At 42.8% G+C, this 26,027-nt stretch overlaps 1 protein-coding gene across 1 annotated transcript; it reads left to right on the top strand.

The window, feature by feature from the left end:
- The first annotated feature begins 4,918 nt into the window (after positions 1 to 4,918).
- Positions 4,919 to 26,027, top strand: NSRP1 (nuclear speckle splicing regulatory protein 1). Its single transcript, XM_038759775.1, has 7 exons — positions 4,919 to 4,964; positions 7,542 to 7,629; positions 16,083 to 16,139; positions 21,047 to 21,175; positions 21,963 to 22,170; positions 23,027 to 23,135; positions 24,499 to 26,027. The coding sequence occupies exons 1-7, from the start codon at positions 4,945 to 4,947 to the stop codon at positions 25,481 to 25,483; spliced, it is 1,596 nt and encodes a 531-aa protein (XP_038615703.1). The 5' UTR covers positions 4,919 to 4,944; the 3' UTR covers positions 25,484 to 26,027.

Genomic DNA, 26,027 nt, shown 5'->3' on the forward strand with positions numbered 1-26,027 from the left:
CTTTCTCCATCCCTGTCGCTTTCTCCTTGTTTGCCCCTTCCTATTTCTTTCACTTCTTATTTCTCTATTTCTATCCATCTGTTTTCTTTCTTTCCGTCTTTATGGTCCAACCCCCTGGACTACTTTAAACTCCCCCAGATGTGGTCATAATAGGATAATTTTGGTACTTGTTAAGTGCTTTAACTAGGTGCCAAGCACTCTGCTAAATACAGAGTACTCAGGTTGGACACGGTACCTGTCCCAAACAGGGCTTCCAATATAAGGGGGAGGAAGAACAGGTATTTATTCATTCAATTGCATTTAAGTGCTTACTGTGTGCAGAGTATTGTACTAAGCACTTGGGGAAAGTACAGTACAACAATAACAATACAGCATTCCCCGCTCACAATGAGCACACAGCCTAATCTCTGTTACACAGCAAAGTTAAGTGACTTTTCAAAAGTCACACAGCAGGCAACTAGCTTAGAACAGTGCAGTATGGCTTAGTAGACAGAAAATGAACCTGGGAGTCAGGAGGAACTGGGTTCTAATTCCATCTCCAACACATCTCTTCTGTATGACCTAGGACAACTCACAATTTATTTGGGCCTCAATTACCTCATCAGTAAAATAGGGATTGGGTCTGTGAGTCCCATGTGGGACAGGGACTGTGTCCAATCTGTTTAATTTTTACCTTCTCCAGCCCTTACAACAGTGCTTGGCACATAATAATGATAAACGATAATTATGACATTTATTAAGCACTTACTATGTGCCAAGCACTGTTTTAAGCTCTGGGGTAGATACAAGGTAATCAGGTTGTCCCACGTGGGGCTCACAGTCTTAATCCCATTTTACGGAGGCGGGAACTGAAGCACAGAGAAGTTGACTTGCCCAAAGTCACACAGCTGATAAGTGGCAGGGCCGGGATTAGAACCCACGACCTCTGACTCCCAAGTCCGGGCTCTTTCCACCAAGCCACACCGCTTCTCTGTAAGCACTTAACAAAGAGCACGGGCTTTGGAGTCAGAGGTCATGGGTTCAAATCCCGACTCCACCAACTGTCAGCTATGTGACTTGGGGCAAGCCACTGAAGCAGCGTGGCTCAGTGGAAAGAGCCCGTGCTTTGGAGTCAGAGGTCATGGGTTCAAATCCCCACTCCACCACTTGTCAGCTGTGTGACTTTGGGCAAGTCACTGAACTTCTCTGGGCCTCAGTTACCTCATCTGTACAATGGGGATTAAGACTGTGAGCCCCACGTGGGACAACCTGATCACCCTGTAAATGCCCCGGCGCCTAGAACAGTGCTTTGCACATAGTAAGCGCTTAGTAAATGCCATTATTATTATTGTTCTCTGTGCCTCAGTTCCCTCATCTGTAAAATGGGGGTTAATACTCTGAGCCCCATGTGGGACAACCTGATCACCTTGTAGCCTCCCCAGCGCTTAGAACGGTGCTTTGCACATGGTAAGCGCTTAAGAAATACCATTATTATTATTATTCTCTGTGCCTCAGTTACCTCATCTGTAAAATGGGGGTTAATACTGTGAGCCCCACGTGGGAAAACCTGATCACCTTGTAACCTCCTCAGCGCTTAGAACCGTGCTTTGCACGTAGTAAGCGCTTAAATGCCGTTATTATTATTATTATTAAGTACGATTATTATTATTATTATTATTATTATTATTATTATTATTACTAGCGCTCAACGAACATCACTGACCGTAACCAAGGCAACGCATCGCCCGGCCGGCGGCAGCAGCAGCCTCCAGGCGCTGTGCGCATGCGCCCACACCTCAGGCTCATCGGCACTTTCGCCAATTTCTTATTTTTCTCCAGGCGCAATGCGCATGCGCCCTCACCTCAGCCTCATCGGCACTTTCGCCAATTTCTTATTTTATTCCCACAACAGGGTCGTTTTCAAGGTTGAAACCTGCAGAGTTTTAGGTCTAAGTTAGAAAGTGTTCAAAGCGTCAGGAGGGCTTCCTGAGGAAGAGGGAGAAAAAATTTATTACTCTATTTATTTATTTTACTTGTACATATCTAATTATTTTATTTTGTTAATATGTTTGGTTTTGTTGTCTGTCTCCCCCTTCTAGACTGTGAGCCCACTGTTGGGTAGGGACTGTCTCTATATGTTGCCAACTTGTACTTCCCAAGCGCTTAGTCCAGTGCTCTGCACACAGTAGGCGCTCAATAAATACGATTGATTGATTGAATCAACAAAATAAAATAAACTGAATAGTAAATATGTGAATATGCATGCACTTCCCAAGCGCTTAGTCCAGTGCTCTGCACACAGTAAGCGCTCAATAAATACGATTGATTGATTGATTGAATTAACAAAATAAAATAAACTGAATAGTAAATATGTGAATATGTATGCACTTCCCAAGCGCTTAGTCCAGTGCTCTGCACACAGTAAGCACTCAATAAATACGATTGATTGATTTAACAAAATAAACTGAATAGTAAATATGTGAATATGTATGTACTTCCCAATCGCTTAGTCCAGTGCTCTGCACACAGTAAGTGCTCAATAAATACGATTGAATGAATGAGGATGGACTTTTTGCCCAGATGGGGCAGGTGGGCCGGGGTCTCCCAATATATGTATATATGTTTGTACGTATTTATTACTCTATTTCACTTGTACACATCTATTCTATTTTATTTTGTTAATACATTTTGCTTTGTCGTCTGTCTCCCCTTGTAAGAATAATAATAACAATGTTGGTATTTGTTAAGCGCCTACTACATGCAAAGCCCTGTTCTAAGCGCTGGGGTAGATACAAGGTAATCAGGTTGTCCCACGGGGGGGGGCTCACAGTCTTCACCCCCATTTTCCAGATGAGGGAACTGAGGCCCAGAGAAGTGAAGTGACTTGCCCAAAGTCACACAGCTGCTAAGTGGCGGAGCCGGGATTGGAACCCATGGCCTCTGACTCCAACGCCGGTGCTCTTTCCACTGAGCCACGTCGTAGACTGTGAGCCCGCTGTTGGGTAGGGACCATCTATGTCGCCCACTTGGACTTCCCAAGCGCTTAGTCCAGTGCTCTGCACACAGGAAGCGCTCAATAAATACGATAAGAAAGAGAGAGAGAGAGAGAAGGAAGGAAGGAAGAAAGGAAGAAAGGAAGAAAGGAAGAAAGAAAGAAAGAAAGGAAGAAAGGAAGAAAGAAGGGAAGAAAGGAAGAAAGAAAGGAATAATAATAATAATAATGTTGGTATTTGTTAAGCACTTACTATGTGCAAAGCACTGTTCTAAGCGCTGGGGGGAACACAAGGAGATGAGGTTGTCCCGTGTGGGGCTCACAGTCTTAATCCCCATTTTACAGATGAGGGAACTGAGGCACAGAGAAGTGAAGTGACTTGCCCAAGGTCACACAGCAGACGTGGGGGAGGTGGGATTCGAACCCATGACCTCTGCCTCCCAAGCCCGCGCTCTTTCCACTGAGAAAGAAAGGAAGAAAGAAAGGAAGAAAGGAAGGAAAGGAAGGAAGGAAGAGAGAAAGAAAGGAAGGGAGAAAGAAAGAAAGGAAGAGAGAGAGAGAGAAAGAGAGAGAGAGAGAAAGAAGGAAAGAAAGAAGGAAGAAAGAAAGAAAGGAAGGAAGGAAGGAAGAAAGGAAGAAAGAAAGAAAGGAAGAAAGAAAGGAATAATAATAATAATGTTGGTATTTGTTAAGCGCTTACTATGTGCAAAGCACTGTTCTAAGCGCTGGGTGGAACACAAGGAGATGAGGTTGTCCCGTGTGGGGCTCACAGTCTTAATCCCCATTTTACAGATGAGGGAACTGAGGCACAGAGAAGTGAAGTGACTTGCCCAAGGTCACACAGCAGACAGGTGGGGGAGGTGGGATTCGAACCCATGACCTCTGCCTCCCAAGCCCGCGCTCTTTCCACGAAGAAAGAAAGGAAGGAAGGAAGGAAGAGAGAAAGAAAGGAAGGAAGGAAGAGAGAAAGAAAGGAAGAGAGAAAGAAAGAAAGGAAGAGAGAAAGAAAGAAAGGAAGAGAGAAAGAGAGAGAGAGAAAGAAGGAAAGAAAGAAGGAAGAAAGAAAGAAAGAAAGAAAGGAAGGAAGAAAGGAAGAAAGAAAGGAAGAAAGAAAGGAATAATAATAATAATAATGGTATTTGTTAAGCGCTTACTATGTGCAAAGCACTGTTCTAAGCGCTGGGTGGAACACAAGGAGATGAGGTTGTCCCGTGTGGGGCTCACAGTCTTAATCCCCATTTTACAGATGAGGGAACTGAGGCACAGAGAAGTGAAGTGACTTGCCCAAGGTCACACAGCAGACAGGTGGGGGAGGTGGGATTCGAACCCATGACCTCTGCCTCCCAAGCCCGCGCTCTTTCCACGAAGAAAGAAAGAAAGGAAGGAAGGAAGAGAGAAAGAAAGGAAGGAAGGAAGAGAGAAAGAAAGGAAGAGAGAAAGGAAGAGAGAAAGGGAGAGAGAAAGAGAGAGAGAGAGAAAGAAGGAAGAAAGAAAGAAAGAAAGAAAGAAAGAAAGAAAGAAAGAAAAAGAAAGAAAGAAAGAAAGAAAGAAAGAAAGAAAGAAAGAAAGAAAGAAAAAGAAAGAAAGAAAGAAAGAAAGAAAGAAAGGAGGAAGGAAGAAGAAAGAAAGAAAGAAAGAAAGAAGGAAAGAAGGAATGAAGAAAAAGAAGGAAAGAAGGAAGAAAGAAAGAAGAAAGGAAGAAGGAAGGAAGGAAGAAGGAAGGAAGGAAGGAGGAAGAAAGAAAGAAGAAAGAAAGAAAAAGAAAGAAAGAAAGAAAGAAGGAAAGAAAAAGAAAGAGAAAGAGAGAGAAAGAAAGAAAGAAAGAAAGAAAGAAAGAAAGAAAGAAAGAAAGAAAGAAAGAAAAGAAAAAGAAAAAGCAAGCAAGCCGGCGTGTAGAATCAGCGGGGACGAAGGCGGGCTTAGGTTTACTCGCTGACGAAGGAGGAGGAGGAGGAGGAGGAGGAGGAGTGAAGATGGCGGCCCCGGCCAGGCAGTGAGTGAGGAGGCCCTGATGGCGACGGTCGCGCGCTTTGGGCGGGCGGGGAGGGCTTGGCACCTTTGGAAAGGTGAGGGGAATTCTGGCTCCTTGGGCCAGAAACTCCTCACCCTGGGCTTCCAGGCTGTCCATCCATCCATCCATCCATCCATCCATCCCCTCGCCCCCTCCTACCTCCCCTCCCTCCCCTCCTTCCCCAGCCCAGCCCGCACTCCTCTGCCACCGCCAACCTCCTCACCGGGCCTCGTTCTCACCTGTCCCGCACCCCCGGCCTGGAATAATAATAATAATGATGGCGTTTATTAAGCGCTTACTATGTGCAAAGCACTGTTCTAAGCGCTGGGGAGGTTACAGGGTGATCAGGTTGTCCCACGGGAGGGGGCTCACAGTCTTCATCCCCATTTTACAGATGAGGCCCAGAGAAGTGAAGTGACTTGCCCAAAGTCACACAGCTCACAAGTGGCGGAGCCGGGATTTGAACCCATGACCTCTGGCTCCAAAGCCCGGGCTCTTTTCCACTGAGCCACGCTGCTGGAATGCCCTCCCTCCACACATCCACCAAGCTAGCTCTCTTCCTCCCTTCAGAGCCCTACTGAGAGCTCACCTCCTCCAAAAGGCCTTCCCAGACTGAGTCCCCCTTTTTCTCTCCTCCTCCCCATCCCCCCGCCCTATCTCCTTCCCCTCCCCGCAGCACTTGTATATATATTTGTACAGATTTATTACTCTATTTTACTTGTACGGATTTACTAGTCTGTTTTGTTAATGATGTGCAGATAGCTTTAATTCTATTTATTTTGACGACTTTGACACCTGTCTACATGTTTTGTTGTCTGTCTACCCGTTCTAGACTGTGAGCCCGTTATTGGGTAGGGACCATCTCTATAAGTTACCAATTTGTACTTCCCAAGTGCTTAGTACAGTGCTCTGCACACAGTAAGCGCTCAATAAATATGATTGAAAGAATGAGGGAACTGAGGCCCAGAGAAGTGACGTGACTGATTCAAAGAGACCCAACTGATAAGGGGCAGAGCCGGGATTAGAACCCACGACCTGTGACGCTCGGGCTCTTGGCATTGAGGGCTGGGCATCCCTGTGGGGAGTGGCCTGTCGGGGGGCAGAGGTGGCATTTGAGACCTTGCCCACACCAGACCCAGCCTTGAGGAACCGCAGCCTTGGTGGGCGCCCCTCCCAACGGGGACAGTCTGTTTCTCCCCTAATGGGAACAGCCTCTCCTCCCAGGGGACATTCATTCATTTATTCAATTGTATTTATTGAGCGCTTACTATGTTCAGAGCGCTGTACTAAGTGCTTGGGAAGTACAAGTCGGCAACAGAGACGGTCCTTACCCAACAACGAGATCACAGTTTAGAAGGGGGAGACAGACAACAAAACAAGTAGACAGGTGTCAGAATTATAGCTATATGCACATCATTAATAAAATAAGTACAGTAGTAAATATGTATAGGGAAAATAGATAGAGTAATAAATATGTTCAAATACATACAAGTGCTGTGGGGAGGGAAAGGAGGTAGGGAAGAGGGAGGGGAGGAGGAGAGGAAAAAGGAGGCTCAGTGTGGGAAGGCCTCCTGGAGGAGGTGAGCTCTCAGTAAGGCTTTGAAGGGAGGAGGAGAGCTAGTTTGGCGGATGTGTGGAGGGTTGGCATTCCAGGCCAGGGGAAGGACATGGGCCAGGGGTCAACAGGTGAGAACGAGTCACAATGAGGAGGTTAGCGGCAGAGGAGTGGAGGGTGTGGGCTGGGCTGTAGAAGGAGAGAAAGGAGATGAGGTAGGAGGGGGCGAGGTGAAGGAGAGCCTTGAAGCCAAGAGTGAGGAGTTTTTGCTTGATTCATAGGTTGACAGGCAGTCTCTCCTCTGAATGGGGACAGTCTCTCTGAGGTGACAGTCTCTTCTTCAAGGGGGTCTCTCCTCCAAGCGGGCAGTCTCTCTTCCGAGGTGACAGTCTCTCCTCCGAGGGGTGGCTTCTCTCCCACAGGACAGTCTCTTCTCTGAATGGGGACAGTTTCTCCTCCAAGGGCAGCATCTCCTACAAGGGACAGGCTCTCCTCCAAGGTGACAGTCTCTCCTCCGAATGGGGACAGTCTCTGCTCCGAGGGGCAGCATCTCCTCCAAAGGGCACATTGTCTCCTCCAAAGGACAGCCTCTCTTCCAAAGGATCAGCCTCTCCTCCAAGGGACAGTCTCTCCACCGAACAGCAGTCTCTCCTCCGAGGTGACAGTCCCTTCTCTGAGGGGGCAGTCTCTCCCACGAAGAGACAGTCTCTCCTCCAAGGGCAGCATCTCCAAGGGACAGTCTCTCCTCCAAAGGACAGTCTCTCCTCCTAATGGGGACAGCCTCTCTTCCGAGGGGAGTCTCTCCTCCGAGGGGGAGTCTCTCCTGCGAGGTGACAGTCTCTGCTCCAAGTGGACAGCCTCTCCTCCAAAGGACAGTCTCTCCTCCAAGGGGATGGTCTCTCCTCCGAGGGGCAGTCTCGGATATGTTAAATGCATTCTTTTTAATACTTTGGTTATCATTGAATAAGATGACTAGTTACGTGTTTGCAAATCTGCTCCTGCAGGTATGGACTTATTTTGCCAAAGAAAACACAGCAGTTGCAGCCTGTTTTGCAGAGACCTTCAGTGTTTGCTGAAGAATCTGATGATGAGGTACACGGAACACTATTCTCTAATTTGGTGCACTGAATTGGTACATCAGGAGACATATACTTAGAGCAAGTTGTCTAGATTGGGGTATTTGAGGAAAGTGGCACGAAGATCACCCCAGTCCACTAATAATAACATTTCTATCAATATCGAGTTACCTGTCCCGTGCAGAGAACTGTTCTTGGCATCAGAAGCGTCTGAAGAAATAGAAGGCAGGGTCTCTGCCATTGAAGAACTTTCCACATACTGGGGGAGCCAGGCAGGCACAAATTAAATACGTCGAGTAACAGAAGAGTAGAAATTTAGATTCACCTGATTAAAATAAAAATGTCAAAATAGAATTAATGATATACTCAAGTGCTAAGGGTGGCTGCTGGGATGACATCATAGGGGCTTAATCCCCATTTTACTGATGAGGTAACTGAGGCATAGAGAAGTTAATAGACTTGCCCAAGGTCCCACAGCCAAGTGGCAGAGCTTAAGGTTAGAACCTGTTTCCTTCTGACTCCCAAACCCGTGCTATATCTACTAGGCCAAGGTTCTGTTAGATGAGAAACTACACTTCCTCTTAGATGTTTCTGAATGATAATTGCCAGGCTTATCTCTAACACCAGAATGATTTCTGACACAGGCAGTTGATCTGCCTATTTCAGATGTCGAGACACTGGTATGACATAGATTTGTAATATAATTCTTAGACCAGTATCTGGGAAGGCACAGCGCAAGGAAATGGGTTTAGGAAATACCGTCTCAAAAGAAAGAGCTTTGAAAAGAGCTTTGAAAGAGCCCATGATAGGTCTGATTAAAATTTCCAATCTATTGACATTCCAAAATTTGAAATACTAACTGTTTTTTGGGGCCACCATCACCATCCCCATAAATATAAATAGTCCCTAAAGTTTTATTCAATCAATTGTACTTACTGAGCGCTTACTGCGCTGTACTCTGTGATTGGGAGAGTACAATACAACAGTAAACAGACACATTCCCTGCCCACAGGGAGCTTATAGTCCACAGACCCTGACTCCGAGGACTTTATGGGAAAAATGGGAATGGAAAGAAATTATAACAGAGAAAAAAATCTAAAATTAAAATTACAGAGACTATCAGGCCAGCCAGAACAGTTCAGTCTAATCAGTAGTCCTAAGGTTAACTGCCCAGGGCCTCAGAGGCTGGTGGTCCGGTGGATAAAGTACTGACTGCTCTGGGGAGGTCAGGAAATCTGCGTTCCAGTTCTGCCTTTGGCTAGCTAATGAGGGCAAAGACACTTGGCAAGGTGCCACTCCCCTGCCTGCTACTTATTCATTGCACTTCATGCCGCAGCGGGCACACAACTGGCAGGGACGAGAGCGTGAGAGGCACTGGGCAAGCCGCTAGCACTAGTATCAGTTCCTCTGCCTAGGCTCTCAGTCCTGAAGTGCTAAGACTGAGGTTCAGTCATTGTTCCTGCAGGGAGTCTTGTTATCATTGTCCATTATGAACCCATTAGTCAATCAGTCAGTCAGTCATATTTATTGAGTGCTTACTGTGTGCAGAGCACGGCACTTAGTGCTTGAGGGAGTACAATATAATAGACGTATTCCTTGCCCACAACAAGCTTACAGTCTAGAAAGGGAGGCAGACATTAATATAAATTATAGATATTTATATATCTATATTATATATTAGATTAGATATATTAGATATGTACACAAGTGCTTTGTTAAATCTCATATGTGAGGAACCAAACAAGTCACACAAAAAGAAGGCTACACAATATTTAAAAATAAAAGCAAATAGGATGGAAATAATTCTAACTGTTGTAAATTAATACCATTTTGAGTGTACTGCAAAAAGTTGACTACAAGAAAATTATACAGACACTGAATCTGTTTGAGAGTCCTGAAGTTTTTAAAAAGGGATTGCTCATCTTAGTGAAACTCCATAAAAGCTATAACATCTAAAAGTTATTTATCTCAGATGTGTGGGTTTTTTCCACTATGGATTTTTTACTTGATTCCCTTTTCATGTGCAAAATCTCATTGAAATTCGAGGAAAGGGATTCTTTCAGGGTCAGGTTAATTGTAATACAATGAGAATTTTTGATGCTACACATAGTGAAGTCTTAAGACCATGTGACTAAAATAACTTTTCCTTCTCCAAAAACCTTGCAAACTTGCTTTTTTATTGGGTGTTCTGATATACCAGCCTCCTGGTCTCTCATATAGGAATAAAAAAAAAGGTTTTTCCTGTGTACTAAGATGAAATAACATGGTAATACTGCCTGCCAAAAAGCAATAATCCCACATCTCATGATTGCCTTTATCAAAAAAAAAAGATTGAATCACTTTCTGAAACAAAATTACTTTATTAGTTCAGTAATAATTTCAGGTTACTTTCAAGATAAGGAGCAGCATTGGGGAGGGGATTCATTTCCTGCTTTTGGGTTTATCTGCTCAAACTACATCTCGAATGTCTGCAGATTGTGTATTTATAACTGAACTCTAATAAAGTCCATACTGGAGAATCTGCACACCTGACTTGGTCATTGTGATTATATATTGGGCTCCAAACTATTGTTCTTTTAATGAAATCCTCACTCCCCACCCCCAACTACCAACTATGCATATTTCATTAATTTTTTTCCCTATGTCGGAACTTCAGGTCGTAGAAAGGATTTACGAAACCTATAGCTCTTACTTTTAAAGGATACTGTTGTTAGTCTGGCCAGTGGGTGAAGGTCCTTTGAAAGATGTGCTATTTTTCCAGTGGAACAAAGTGGGAGAACTTTCCCTTTAATTGCATTAATGGACCTGTGCATAATTTAAATTCTAGCCAAATGTATGTCTAAAATCAATGAAAACAATTTCATTTTTTAATTTGCTTGTATTTTGAACTGGAATAAATGAATAGTATTTGGATTCTAGAAATCAGAACTCAGTAATTACACCAAAAAAGATACATGTGTAGACATCTACTTACGTGATTGTGAAGCCTAGGATTTTGAGAGTAGCCCAGATATTTTGACCCTTAAATTATAGTTATTAACCAACTTGGGTGCAGTCACTTTTCAAGAGAGGTACTGTGGTCTCGCTGCAAGAGCTTAGGACTGGAAGTAAGGAAACCCAGGTTCTGTTCTTGGCTTTACCCCTGTTCTCTGTGTGGTCTGGGGCAACTCACTTAACTTCTGTGCTCTCCCTCCCTCCTAGGTTGTAAGCCCCATGTGGAACAGGGACTGTTCCCCATCATCTTAGCAAGGTGCCCATCTCGTAGTAAGTTTTAATACCCTTATCATCATCATCATTTAGAACATCACAGTAGTTCCTTCTCAGCTGGAAATTGTTCAGCGTTAGAGCCAGTTGGGAGAAGGGATAATTAAGACTAGCATTATCAGGAGGTGAAAATCAAAAGTTGTTCACTTTTGAAACCAATTGAATTGTGTTCCTTTGACATGAATAACCTCCAAAGGAAAGATGGTGACTACCCTTAAAGGATGGGTCTCTAAAGCCTAGAGAAGTTGGTTTGTCAGAGAAAAATAAAGGGGCAGATCAGAGGGACTGATTATACGGGATGTTTTTCAAAAACGTGAGCGTAGAATATAGTGGCTAGCATGTAAATTGAGCTTAGGTTTTGGGGCAATTACAGATGCTGCTCACTCCTTGTTCCTAAAAAAGGGGGTTTGTGCTAGACAAAATGTCATCCATTAATGATATCTTTCGGCATACATGGGTCTGTGTAATTTGTAGTTTAAAAGCATGTACATTTAAAATATTTGAACTCACCCTGTTAGTAGAATTGTGAAAAATGGATTTTTTTAATGCACACTGAGATCCTAATAGGTAGGCTGAAATCTTCCTGTGCCTTGTGGTAACTGTTACATTTCAAACTTTTGTAAAAATTTGGAATCAAGTCACTCCCACAGACATTTGTATCATAGTTTAATACTTCCTAATTTTCTAGATACTGAAGGTCAGTTGTAAATTAGCTGATATTGCCAAGGCTTTGGCTATTTTAGTGTGGGATTAAAAAGTTGGTTAATCTTTAGTTCACACTGTAGGATTAAAGGATTCTCACTTTCTAATCTCTCAGTGTAGGGGTTGTAGCTCAAAGAGTAGCTTGAATGCAAGCAGAGACTATGAAACAGCTTGCAGAGTTGCAAATCCTTTTAATAATGGACTGTTGATAAGTAAAAACAATACAAAAGAACAGGAAGATCTCATCTGTCAGGTGTCAGGGCATAGCAGGAAATTGTTGCCATAAACCATTTAAAGAGGGATTGGTCCTAGAGCTGTTTTCTTTTAGTTTGCCAAACAATTTGGACAAGTGAATGACAGGTGAACCTCTTGAATTTGATCATTAAATCATTGAAATATGTCATCATGGAGTATTTTTCAGTGTGGGCATCCAACTTCTGAGATGTCCTACATAGGTTGGTTCTTCAAGGTTAGATAATGTAAAAATCTACCTTAGGGGAATTTTGGTCAATTTCTGACTTTTTTTTTGATACAAGGAAGAAAATTCAGTAATTGAAAGTATGGAGGCATCAAAATGAACCTTCAGTGTATTGTTCAGGATCCCTTGGCCATGTTCCAGAGGGAAAAAATGGCCAGTAAGTCCCATGTAGGATATTTATTCTCTTGCAAGGACCCTGAGATGTGAGGCATTCCTATCCAGCTGTTTAGACTAGGGGGTAACAGGGAAGTGGCGCACAATCTTAAGGGTTTTGCTTTCCCTATTTTCCTTGCCAGAACTGCCTTCATCGAGTTAATGGCTCTTCTTAGACAATTTCAAGTCAAATTTTAAAAAAAAATCTAGTTCTCTTAGGTTGGGTTTTTTTTTACATCTGAAGTCAGGACACCACGTTGTTGTTTTTTACCAAAAAGTACAAAAGGGCAGATTGAATGAATCTGATGTGATTATAGTCTAAAAGTAGACTGAAAGTAAAGTAGATTTAAGACGTTTGTCTTCCTGCTAGTGCTTAAAATTGTTAGCCACCTTCTTGTTCTTTGGGGAAGTGGTGATAACGTAGTATAATATAAATACCAGACAGTGTCTCTGACTGGAGTGTCCCTTGCAGGTTGGTTGTGAACAATTAATTCAAATGGTGATAAAGCACTATATGACAGAAGGCTCAGGTGAAGATAAAATTATGTAGCCAGGGATTGGAAAGATATGAGTTGTATTTTGTGATGTGCTTTAACTCCTTTATTATTTACTAATTAATTTACTAACCAATTACCTAAAGGAAGATATTATTTTAGCACAAATCCTAATTCCTGTCCTTGAGTTAGTTATAAGGAAAGGACTCCCAAGGCAACAATAGTTAGCATCTGCTTTGGAGAGTGATAATTTGTTGGGAAGACTTTTTTTTAAAAAAATTGTATGACAACCCATTAGTGAATTTATCATAGTCACTGCCAGATACTTGTCATTACCAATGGAAGGATTTATTTGAATGAAAACAATATAATTTTGTATTTGCATTGCTTAGATTGGGGCTTCCTCTGAAGAGGTATAATCTGTGTAGTTCATTCAGTCGTATTTATTGAGCGCTTACGGTGTGCAGAGCACTGGACTAAGTGCTTGGGAGAATACAACAATAGACACATTCCTTACACCTGAGTGTACAATCTAGAGTACCTAATTGTTGCAAGGCCAAATACATTCAATTCTCCTATACTTGGTATTTTCACTACATATCTTGGATAGAATATAGCAGAACTAGAGAATGGTCTTTCTACAGGTGTCTGCGGGAGAGAGGGATGTGCGCGTGCACTGATTTTCAGACGCACAAATAACGACTACACAAGTTTTCCTTAACGTGGGAAGGGAGTGTGTGTTGGGGGGGTCGGGGGACAACACAACCCACCCTAAAGGAGAACTGACTGTGCTCTTTCTTTGAGAGATTGTAGGTTTGGAAACAGGCTTAGGAAAAGATCTGCTGTGATAGAACCTGACTCTACAATAAATGCCCTCCTAGAAAAGAAATTGTATTTCTTTTCTTCCACACACCTCCACAACCACACACCACTAGGTGATTTGGACTCAAGAAAGAAGATAAGAATATCTAGTTACTATCAGCGATCAATTTAATGTTCGTGTATAACAGTCACTGGGGTCCAACTCTTCTAGGTATTTTTCTGCAGTCAGCATTCAAATCCAGGATTTCTTGTTGGAAGAGTACCGAGATGTGTAATGACTAAATTTAAAAATTATACCGATGGCACGCCTGTAAAGGAAGCCTGTAAAAGTTGTACTAGGGAAATTATTAAATATCTCAATTTACCTTGAAAAAAAAGATTTATGAGTTCAGAGTAGAGCCAAGAACTTGGGAATGTAGAGGCCTAAGGAGGAGGTTAACCTTCCACCATTTGTGAAAGCTAGGAGCACTGATACTTGTTTCATTTCTCCCCTAAGAAATGAAGGGTTCAATCTTAAAAATATGAAGTTTCCAATTAATAATGTAATAACTTGGAAATAATTTGCTTAGCAAATACAGAATCTTCTTGGTCTCTGCATTGAATTTACTTCACATTTCTTCCAGACGGTAACTTATTTATTTTTCTCTTGGAGAAGTACTCTTCCATTTCTTCTTGGAAGGGGCTTTTTCCATTCTGGTCCAGGAGATGATGGGAACAGACTCTATAGGAAATTGAAATTCCAGGACATTATGATCAGAAAATGTATCTTTCGTTGCCGAATAGTTGGAAGGATGGCACAGAGAAGAAGGCTGGGTTCAGTCTTTTGAGGTGGCCAGAGGATTCATTGCTGTAGGTGGTGACAGTGCCACCATTGCCAATTATCAGGGTTCTTACATTCCCTGGGTTGCCACTAACTTTACATTTGCTGGTGGGCCTAGGGGAACAGTTGGGGAAAAGATTGTAGACACTGCCTTTTGGAATAATGCTGGAGATTTAATTTGACTGTAGCAGTTATTTAAGGACTTTTTTTGCATGTGGGGTTATTACTGTTATCTTTGCATCACAAATATTAACAAAATTTCACCATTTGATAGTATTGTATTAGTGTTCATTTTAAGCCCACCTTTTAGACTGTGAGCCCACTGTTGGGTAGGGACTGTCTCTATATGTTGCCAATTTGTACTTCCCAAGCGCTTAGTACAGTGCTCTGCACATAGGAAGCACTCAATACGATTGATGATGATGATGATGAAGACTGGTGATATTCATGCTGATTTGACCACTTAGATGTCCAGCTCTGAGACACTGCACATTTTATAGCTTTGTAAATTTTTTAACCATTTCAAAACAATTATCACCTTGAAATACACACACACACACACACACACACCAGCCACCATTATTCATTCATTCATATTTATTGAGTGCTTACTGTGTGCAGAGCACTGTACTAAGCGCTTGGGAAGTACAAGTTGGCAACATATAGAGACGATCCCTACCCAACAACGAGCTCACAGTCTAGAAGGGGTAATTAGTCTTTCTTAGGTTAAAAATATAGCACACAAAAATATTCCCTCATGCCAAATTTTATCCAACCCATAAATTTTCCACAAAAATAGCCCCCCCCCGCCCCCACACAGCGATCTCTTTTTCTCATAAAAATAAAATACACTTGCCCATCTGCTTCCACATAATGAAAATACTTCACCATTTAATTCAGTGTAAATATTTGTTTGGTATTCACTCCCTCCTATGTCCTTTTCACATCTAACCACAACACTTTTGTGTTAGTTTGTAAACTCTTAGAGAGATGAAACAATTATCTCCCTTGTTTTGTACTATTCTATCCCACTTAATTTGACCTGTGTAGCACAGTACTGTGCAAAAATAGACATTCAACAAAAGCTTTTGATGCGGGTACATCAAAAGACCATGCACATCAAATTAAAACTTGTCAGCACCCTATTTTTCATTTTAAGGCCTTAGGCCCGTGGGCTTATGTATATTGCGAAGTGCCATGTATGTTCCTGAGAAAGCCAAGGATCTACAGTCTCAAATAGTATGTCAAGATATATGCTTTCTCTGCAGTTTTAAATTGAACAAGCTGTAAATTAGTTATATTGAGGCCAGCCCTTTTTGCAATCAATAAAATAAGATAGTCTCAGAGAAGGTGTGTTCAGCAAGCTTCCTTATATTCTTCCTACCGATACCCCACTAGTCTACCCTGCAGCCCCTGTTCTTGTTCTTGTCCTACAGCTACAATCAACTTTGATACTTTGACTCTGGCCCTGAGCCTTGATAAGCACTTAATAAATTCGATCGAATGAATGAACCTGAGCAGGTCTTTGTCCATTAGAAATGAACAGATTTCCAGTTTGGGGAGTAACCAGCTGAGTATTTTGATTTATGATGACTATTTTCTAGGTTTCAGAAGTTTTGAATTGGACAGGGCAGGAAAAGTTGCCTAGTTATTAGCCATCAGGAGGTTGTGGCAGTGATTACTTTTGTAATTGAATTACTTTAAACTGAATAGTTATGTTTTTCCCATTCTTCCAGACCTCTGTGGGTGAGAGTCTTCAAAGGGAAGCATTTAAGAAGCAAGTGATGAAACAGGTAAGATGAAGAGACATTAAAATATTGAGTAAAACAAGGATGATTTATTTGCAATGTTACTTCGGTAGCTAGACTACCAAATCAGTGCATTAAGCTAAAAACAAATATTAGAAGAAAACATTTCCCATGTTCCCTTGTCTTCCAAGCTGGTCTGAATAGCGAAGGGAGTAGAAATAATTTAGTGGGCCATAGATTCAACATCTCCCATTTGAAGGTCATGGGACAATTAAGAGGAAGAAAAAGTTGTGTCTTCCAGAGAGATGGTAATTTGGGTGCTTATATCATCAATATTCCAGCATTCTTTGAGGTTGGTACTCCTCTAATAGCTTTCTTGTGAAGGCGACTTTCATGCCTACTTTAAGACCACATGCACTGTATGTAGTACACTTTTGTCCATTCCAATGCCACAGGCATTCGCACAAGCTGTTTTTTCCAGCCCTGTGAAGCCCTTTAACCAAACAGGCTTGCATTGTTGATTGTTGGATGAACGCTCCCCAGTTCCGTGATAGCGTTCTAACCAAGGGCCGCCGCCAAATAAGCTCTCATTTCCTCTACTCCCTCTTCCTTCTATGTTGCCCTTGCACTTGGATTTATACCCTTTATTCACCCCTCCTTCAGCACTTCTGTAAATATATGTAATGTAATGTCCATCTCCTCCTCTAGACTGCAAGCTCCCTGTGGGAAAAAGAACATGTCTATCAACTGTGTTATATTGTACTCTCCCAAGTGCTTAGTACAGTGCTCTGCACACAGTAAGCTCTCAGTAAATACCATTGATTGATGCATAGTTGAAACTTCATCTTTAGCCGAGCTAAGAGGGTTTGTGCCTTGGGGAGGGAGCATCAGGTTTTGGGGTTTTTTTCCACCCCTTCCTTGGGGAAAATCAGTAATATAAATCATTTCAGAAAATAGGCTCTTCCTCTCCATTTCTCTTCCATGTTGTGCTAGTAAAGATATTACTTTTGGCTTCCGGTGATTCGTCTCAGATTGTCAGGGAATGAGGGTTTTAGTTTGATTCTTACTGCTGAGACTACTACTTGAAATGGAAAGTTGTTCATTTTGCTGCCAAAGTAATTTCATGTTTTGACATTTAATTTTTTTTTGTCCACCTTTCTGAGATTTTGTGGTGTTTAGAATATGATAATTGCTTGTCACCGTCTTGACCTATTAAAATTTGTGAGTGCTTTATGTGTCCAAGGCTTATCCTGGGCATTATCGGACTTTACTGAGTCTAGGTCAATCAGTAAATCTTATTTATGGAGCACTTACTGTGTGCAGAGCACTATACTTAAGTGCTTGGGAGAGTACAATGTAGCAGAATTGGAGACATGTTCCCTGCCCGTAACGAGCTAACAATCTAGATAAGCTATGATTCTTGCTTTCAAAGAGCTTATTAGGATAGGAAGAAAATATGATGGGTGAGCTGAAGTGGATAATAGAGGAGAGTGAAACTACGTATAATGGGTTTAAATGGCAGAAGGTGCTGAAGGCCATTAATTTTCTGAACTAGACTCAGGAGGCCTTGGGAGCCATTCGGAGAGACTTCATATGGGAGGGATAGCGTCCAGTCAGTGTCCAAGGAAGATCTTTTTAGCTGTGTTTTAGAAATGAAAGGGATGAAAGTCCATCCTATCCCGTCTGGACTACTGCACTAGCCTTCTCTCTGATCTCCCATCCTCGTGTCTCTCTCCACTTCAATCCATACTTCATGCTGCTGCCCGGATTATCTTTGTCCAGAAATGCTCTGGACATATTACTCCCCTCCTCAAAAACCTCCAATGGCTACCGATCAATCTGCGCATCAAGCAGAAACTCCTCACCCTGGGCTTCAAGGCTCTCCATCACCTCGCCCCCTCCTACCTCACCTCCCTTCTCTCCTTCTACTGCCCAGCCCACACCCTCCGCTCCTCCACCACTAATCTCCTCACTGTACCTCGCTCTCGCCTGTCCCGCCATCGACCCCCGGCCCACGTCATCCCCCGGGCCTGGAATGCCCTCCCTCTGCCCATCCGCCAAGCTAGCTCTCTTCCTCCCTTCAAGGCCCTGCTGAGAGCTCACCTCCTCCAGGAGGCCTTCCCAAACTGAGCCCCTTCTTTCCTCTCCCCCTCGTCCCCCTCTCCATCCCCCCGTCTTACCTCCTTCCCTTCCCCACAGCACCTGTATATATGTATATATGGTTGTACATATTTATTACTCTATTTATTTATTTATTTATTTATTTTACTTGTACATTTCTATCCTACTTATTTTATTTTGTTGGTATGTTTGGTTCTGTTCTCTGTCTCCCCCTTTTAGACTGTGAGCCCACTGTTGGGTAGGGACTGTCTCTATGTGATGCCAATTTGTACTTCCCAAGCGCTTAGTACAGTGCTCTGCACATAGTAAGCGCTCAATAAATACGATTGATTGATTGATTGATTGAGAGAAAAGAGACTGTAGAGTGAGTTCGGTGCAGGTGTTATGGCATTTCTCAGATTTAATCCCAAGATTTAGCTGTTATTTGGTCAACTAAGAACCTCATTCTTCATTCACTCCCATCCTCTTGGGAACTCTTTCAGTTCAACAGGCCAGTCAGGATGACAGGAATCAGCATGGCCTAGGGATAGAGCACAGACCTGGGAGCCAGAAGGACCTGGGTTCTGTTCCTGGCTCTGCTACTTGACTATTGTGTGACCCTGACCAAGTCACTTAACTTCTTTGGGCCTCAGTTCCCTCCTCAGTAAAATGGGGATTGAGACTGGGAGCCCTGTGTGGGACAGGGACTGTGTCCAACCTGATTATCTTGTATCTTCCCCAGCGCTTAGTACAGTGCCTGGCACACAGTAAGTGCTTCACAAATACCATAAAAAAAGGCTTTAACGTATAAAGTAAAACCTCAACTAATGTGGTTTGTCTGCCATTGGGAGCCAGCAGCAGAAGTGGTTGAGCCTGGTGAACAGCAGTTAGAGGTGAGGTGATTCTTAGGGCAGATGCTTTGAGAAGATCACGAATCCAGAACATAAAGCCAGACATCAGTTACGTAGGAGGAATTGTTTGTCATTTATGCATTGGCCTTATCGGCCACTCTCAGACATACTGATTACAAATCTCACGGTCATTAGCCCCATCAAGCCCAGAGGATTGTGCTATATTTATACCTATATGTATATCTTTATAATCTCTTCAACAGAATGTTAAATGCAGAGGTACTTGACTGAGTTCACTACAACTCTTGAATTATGGGGGAAAATGAATGGTCTTTCTGTAATAGGCTAATTCCTGCAAAAATTAGCTTTTCCATCTAAAGGTTTTATGTTCTTTCCTCTTGAAGTCATCATAGTGATCCTGAATGGTATTTGAATGTGATCCCTGGTATTGACAGTTTGCTAGGATTCCACAATAAACAGCTCATTTTTGCAGTCTGCTGTGTGAACATTTTTCAAGATCGCAGGCTATTTTCCTGGTAAGATCATTATTTACAAAGAAAGCATGAAGTTCATGCCAGGTCATGGGTGTTGATACTGTATTGATGTGCAAAACCCTCAACACTGGGATTGCCCAGAGGGTTCTTGGAAATAATTTTGATATCCCTGAAAATGCTAACTTTTTTGCATTCAGCCACCACACAGAATTTCTGAAGGCATTCATATTGCCCAAAGAAACAAAACTACTGAGCAATTGTAACCTGTTAAAGTGATTTTTTTATTAAATCACTAATTTGGGTGCTGTGTCACCAAGCTAGGCCAACTCCTACACCTAGGAGAAGGTGGGGGGGGAAAGGCCCTTAAATTTTGAGAATTGTAAACTGCTTCTCCTCAGTAACTTCTCCCAGAGTAGTAGTAATGGTATTTGTTGTGTGCCTGCTAAATGCAATAGCTGGCTAATGGACAAAGTGTGGTGCACCCCTACCCCTTCTACCTGCATACTCATTGTCCTTGAGCAACCTGCCTTTAGGGACTAGGATTTACTAGCGGAAACCTTGGAGTGCAGGTTTTGAGAGTCACGGGATGGTGGCAGCAACTTCGGGCAGGCCCCTAAAAACACGACCAAGTTGGCTGTAAAAAGAGAGCACTTGGATCCTGGTGGTGCTCCTAGGCGCCCAATCTGAAAAGCAAGTATTCAAGGCCATCCAGAGAACAAGGGAAACCAGCCCCACAAACTACCACAAAGTCTAGTTTCCCAGGAGTGAGACCAGCAGAGTTTAGATTTACAGCAGGTCACAGATTACCCCTAAAACCACTATGGTATTAGTATGGGTTTGCTCATAAAATATATTTACTTCCATAATCCACATAGGCATATTTTTCACGTGTTAAAATTAATTAATTAATTAATAATGGCATTTATTAAGCGCTTACTATGTGCAAAGCACTGTTCTAAGCACTGGATACCACACGATCAGGTTGCCCCACGTGGGGCTCACAGTCAATCCCCATTTTACAGATGAGGTAACTGAGGCTCACAGAAGTGAAGTGACTTGCCCAAGGTCACACAGCAGACATGTGGAGGAGCCGGGATTCGAACCCATGACCTCTGACTCCAATGCCCAGGCTTTTTCCACTGAGCCACGCTGCTTCTCTGCTTAAAGCAAGTGGCTGGGTGTTTTTATTTATACTCTAGTGAATAGCTATTGCATTTTAGTTGGGAATATTATTATACAAACACAGATTCTGTTCGGAATTGGTGCAACGGTGATAATGGGTATATTGCCACATTCTGCCCCCATAAAGCATTTTTTACCTATTTTTGGCTTGGATACTTCCAGAAATTCAGAGAAAGCCAAGCGAATCCTGTTTTCATTTTTTAACAACTGATATTCAATTGCCAAATTGAGCTTTAGGACATGATAATTACAGGAAATTAAATTTTACATATGCCTGCCTGTAGTGATCGTTAATGTTTTTCTGGTTTGCTTTGCTGTTTTTAAGACCAAACTTGAGATCCAGAAGGCTCTGGCAGAAGATTCAACAGTCTATGAATATGACAGCATTTATGATGAAATGCAACAGAGGAAGGAGGAAGCTAATGCCAAAGTGCTTTCAGGAAAAGATAGAAAGGTTTGTAGCTGATTCAGTATGCACTCTCCAGTGCCTTGAGGTTTTGGGGTTTTTTTTGTGAAACAGTGTACCATCAGATTGGTTGTTTATCTGGTCCTAGTGATCCAATTCATATTCTCTGGGTCCTGCGCATTTTGCATTCAGAATGACTTTAAATCATGAGAATATGCTAGGAAATAGCTTTTGAGGCTTTAAAGACGTTTGGGTGTCTAATTGTAGATCTGATTTTAGCTCCAAGCAACTTAGAGTTTCCTAAGATGAGGGAAGGCTGAGGCTATCCCTGACGTTCCAATCCATGCAGCTTAGTGGTTAAACTACAGCCATGTACATTGCTTTCAAAAATGTCATTATACCCACTGAAATTCGATTTTGTGAGCATAATTTGTCTTTTCTGCCCACGATTACCAGTGCTACCCATTGTGTCCATAGAACTAGCTAAGAGAACTCAAGCTTCTTCTTGCAGCAAACACACCCAGAGCCCTTTTATACACCCTCTGTCCAGGCACCCTAGAAACCAAACAACTGGGTGATGGATTAAATATTCTTGGCCCATCCTGGTTTCTTTTAGGGCATGTACGTATTTTCAGGGCTGAATTATACAGATGACATTGATCTGCACTTGGTGATTTAAACAAGTAGGACCTACTAGGATAACTTACCCTAAATGCACCCTGTAAATCCCCAGCAGACACAAGAAAAAAGTCACGTTCCATTTAGAAAAAACACGGGAGTTTAAAAAAGTTTAAAAAATCCTTTTTAAACAATTCCAGTATGTTTTTTTTCTTAGCCCAAATATATCCACAACCTCCTCAAAGCAGTTGAGATAAGAAAGAAGGAGCAGGAAAAAAGGATGGAAAAGAAGATACAGAAAGAAAGAGAAATGGAAAAGGGAGAATTTGACCATAAAGAAGCATTTGTGACATCTGCGTATAAAAAGAAACTGCAAGAGAGAGCCGAAGAGGAAGAAAGAGAAAAGAGAGAAGCTGCCCTAGAAGGTAAGTTGGGTGAAGAACAGAGTGTCATTAAAAAAACAACAACATTTTAAATGGTATTTGTTATGTGCCAGGAACTGTAGTAAGCACTAGGGTAGATGCAAATTAATCAGGTTAGACACATGGACACAGTCCCTGTCCCACATCCAGCTCGTAGTCTTAATCCCCTTTTCACAGATGTGGCAACTGAGGCAAAGAGAAGTTAAGCGACTTGCCCAAGATGACAACAGCACACAAGAGGCGGAGTCAAGAGTAGAACTCAGGTCCTTCTGACTCCTTAGCCCATGCTCTATCCACTAGGCCATGCTGCTTCTGTCAATTGTTGAACCTGTGAGTGCCGCAATTAGTAGGTAAAGCCCTTAAATGACACAGGCTTCCTTATTTTCTCCAAAACTTGAGATGAAAAATAGAAGATGCTTCATTCCAGAGTGGCTTCTGCACTTGTTCCTGAAAGCCAACACACTGTTGTGGGAATTAAAGATGTGCATTGATAACATTCCCAGGCTTTGCTTCACTGTAGGTGTTTGGGCACCTGGAATGGATTGACAACTATTGGAGAAAGGACAGTGGACTGAAAAATACTTGGAGCTGTGTGGCAGGCCTGTAGACACACACTCCCCCCAAACCCCCAATCATCTCCTTTATAGGTTATCAATACAGCGCTTAGAACAGTGCTTGGCACATAGTAAGTGCTTAACAAATACCATTATTATGATGATGATGATTTTTAATAAACTCCAGAGAAAGTTAAAATCTGGGTGACATCTGTTCCTTTACTCTCTGAATTCTGGGACTCTACCCCCTCTGTGTGTGGTCAAATCTGATCAGTCACATTCTCCATTTCCTTTCTCCTTCTTAGCAAGATTGGATGTCACCAAACAGAAAGATCTAAGTGGATTTTACAGGCATCTCTTAAATCAAACAGTTGGGGAAGAAGAGGTACCTGACTGCAGCCTCCGGGAAGCCGGGTGAGCCATGACAAACTGCTGTTTGGGTTTTCTCTTGCACCCCGACAGTCATTAGGGCAGAAATGAAGGGAAGGCCAGCAGGCTATGGCTGGACTCTGCCCTCTAAAAGCTGTGAAATCTAGTGTAATGCCTGCAGAGTGTTTCCTTTGGTTTGGTGTTGGAGAGGAAAGATGTACTTGATTAAAAGTCGTAGAGAAGGTACCCGTAAACGCTACATGTGAAATCTGCTCTGGAACTGCTGCTGATTTTTCTTTTTTTCTCATATGGGAAAGACTACAGCAAGTTCTCTATCTTGGGCAGCAGATCGTGGCCAGTGAGCAGCCAGGTGCTCTTAGGCCATGCTGGTGTGGTTTGCAGAGCCTAGAGTTGCCACTTATGAATGCTTTATATTCCTGCCTTGGCTCATAGGGGACAGATAATCTTTTGGGCTGGGAAACAGGCTCTTGGATGGAGTTTGCAGTGCTGGCCAACAGGAGAATCGGTCACTCCTTGACTTTTTAGCTGAGCGGTTTCATTTGGAAATAGTGAGGGTTCCAGTGAAATCCTAGATTTGTTGCTGTTTTGCAAAGGCTAATAGCATTCCAAACTCACAGTGGATCCTTTGATCCAGGCAACTCTGTCTGCAATGGGTAAAAATTGGTACAATTTTTGAATAATTGGTAAAAAATAAATTTGTGGCTAATGTACATAAAAATCCACCATTCTTCCCTTAAAAACTGAGAGAAATGATTTTAGCCAAGTTTGGCTTCAATGTCCATGCGTGTGTTCTGTGTATTGTTTCATTATAGATAATATTACCTTCCAGTACAACAGGAGTTCATTTGGTGTTTGTTTTACCCCTCAGAGTCATGTTTAGCAAGTTGCACATAATTTAGTGAATATGTCACTGCTGCCTTCAGATTGAAAATTGCTTCCATAGAATCGAGGATATCCTACCTTGATAAGTGCCTCCACAGTGTTCTCTCCCTTTCAGTCATAAAAGATTTGCACCAGCATTTTTGGGGGGTAATGTAATTCCTGTTTATGTGTATCATGACTTCTTTATTCCCAAAACAAGGTCCTCCTTTTCCCAATTAAGCTATCATCTTGTTTCAGTGTTGACTAAAAATAGGCTTCTGTCGTTCAATAGCCAGAAAAGGACCATGTCCTCCTTTTCAGCTTTAGAAACATTAGGAGAGGACAGGAGGGAAGGAAAATTCAGTCGTTCAGATGCTTACTGGTCAAAAACCCTTCAACGCATTCTCATTCATAGACAGTGAAGAAGTAGAAACAACTGTGCAGGCAGAAGATGAAGAAATTGCCCGGACCCTTCGTTTTCTCATTAGAGTTGATGATGCAACATTCTTGTGTTTGTTTTTTAAAGTTCTAGGATAAAGCAAGAGAAACCAAGAGGTTATGCTGATGAAATGAGCCCAGAGAACCGAAGTTCAGAGGAGAGAACCATTCCCAAAACGCACATGAAAAAGGACAACCCAGATGCCGACAGTGACTTTGATGAGAGCAGTGAAGATGAGGAAGAGAAAAACGGCAGAGTGAGATGTCAGAGAAAGGGAGGTGCTGACAGCTCGGAGACTCTGTCCAGGCACCAGAGGAGCCAGACACACTCGAGGTCATCCAGTGAGGAAGGGGGTGGACCCCTCAAACAGAGCCACACAAAGAGCTCTAGAGTAAAAGACCGAGGGACACCTGAAAGGCAGAGAGGTGATCCATCCCAAGAAAGGGACTGTGAGAGAAGGCCCAAGGATCGAGAAGAAAAGCAGGATCAGCCCAGGCACGGAGAGCCGCACAAGAAAGATAGCTCTAGGAATCGCCCCGAACACGAAGATAAACCGAGGAGAAAGGATAGAAGAGAAATGGAGGGGAACAACAAAGAACAAAGAGAGAAAGTTTGGGAAGACAGGTGTTCCGAAAGAGACAGGCCAAAAAATGATAGATACCGATCCATTGAGGACAGAGAAAAATGCAAAGAAAAGGAGGACCATTGGAAGGAAAGGAAAGACCGACACAACAAGGATGATAAATGTGGAGACAGAGATCGGAGTACTTCCGAAAGGGACGGAGGCAGGAGGGAAAGCAGTCCGAGGGCTGGAACCAAGGTGAGGCCTGGGCAGGAAAGTGCCCCAAAGGAGCCAGGAAGGGGAGAAGAAGGAGGCTCCAACTCTGGCAGGCTGCCCGGGCCCAAGGGCCGCCCCGCAGAGGAGGAGCAGAAAGACAAAGGGCCTAAGCTGGTGAGCAAGTTTGCAAAACGGAGCAGTGCGGAGACTGTTATGTCAGCAAGGGACCGTTACCTGGCCAGGCAAATGGCCCGTGTGAGTGCCAAAACCTACATTGAGAAAGAGGAAGATTAATGTCATTTCAGCTAAGCCAAATGAGAGCGAAAGTGACTGAGGCGAAAGTAGCCACCCCCTGGATCTGGGTGAATGTAAATACATTATTTGTGAACTGGCAGGACTTAGCTTTATACTCTGTAGTCCAATAAAATAGTCACAATTTGGATTGAGAGGAAAAGCAAAGGTTGGCTCATCTACCTTTTACGTTTGGTCCAATTTGCCGAAATGGTCGGTTTTCCTTTGGCCGGGGTTGGGGGTGGGGGTGGTTTTGGCTCATCCGCAGCTCGTAGCATTCCAGCAGCGGTTGTCAGTAACAATGTCACAATCTGCCTGAGTCCCGGGGCTTTGTAGTGCCCTTGACTTGCAAGGTCTGGAGAAATGACTAAAAGCAGAATAGAATTATAGGAAAATAAATCACCAGCCTAGCAGGACAGTTGTATGAGGGCGCATGTGCAGATGCTGTTGTGTAAATGGTCAATTTTGAATTTCAGTTTGAACTACGTGGTTTGGAGGCTGTGATTAATGTACAGAAATTCTGTAATAAAGATGCCACTTAGAGCTC

This window comes from Tachyglossus aculeatus, chromosome 17, assembly GCF_015852505.1.
Source record: "Tachyglossus aculeatus isolate mTacAcu1 chromosome 17, mTacAcu1.pri, whole genome shotgun sequence".
In the NCBI taxonomy this organism is placed as follows: domain Eukaryota; kingdom Metazoa; phylum Chordata; class Mammalia; order Monotremata; family Tachyglossidae; genus Tachyglossus; species Tachyglossus aculeatus.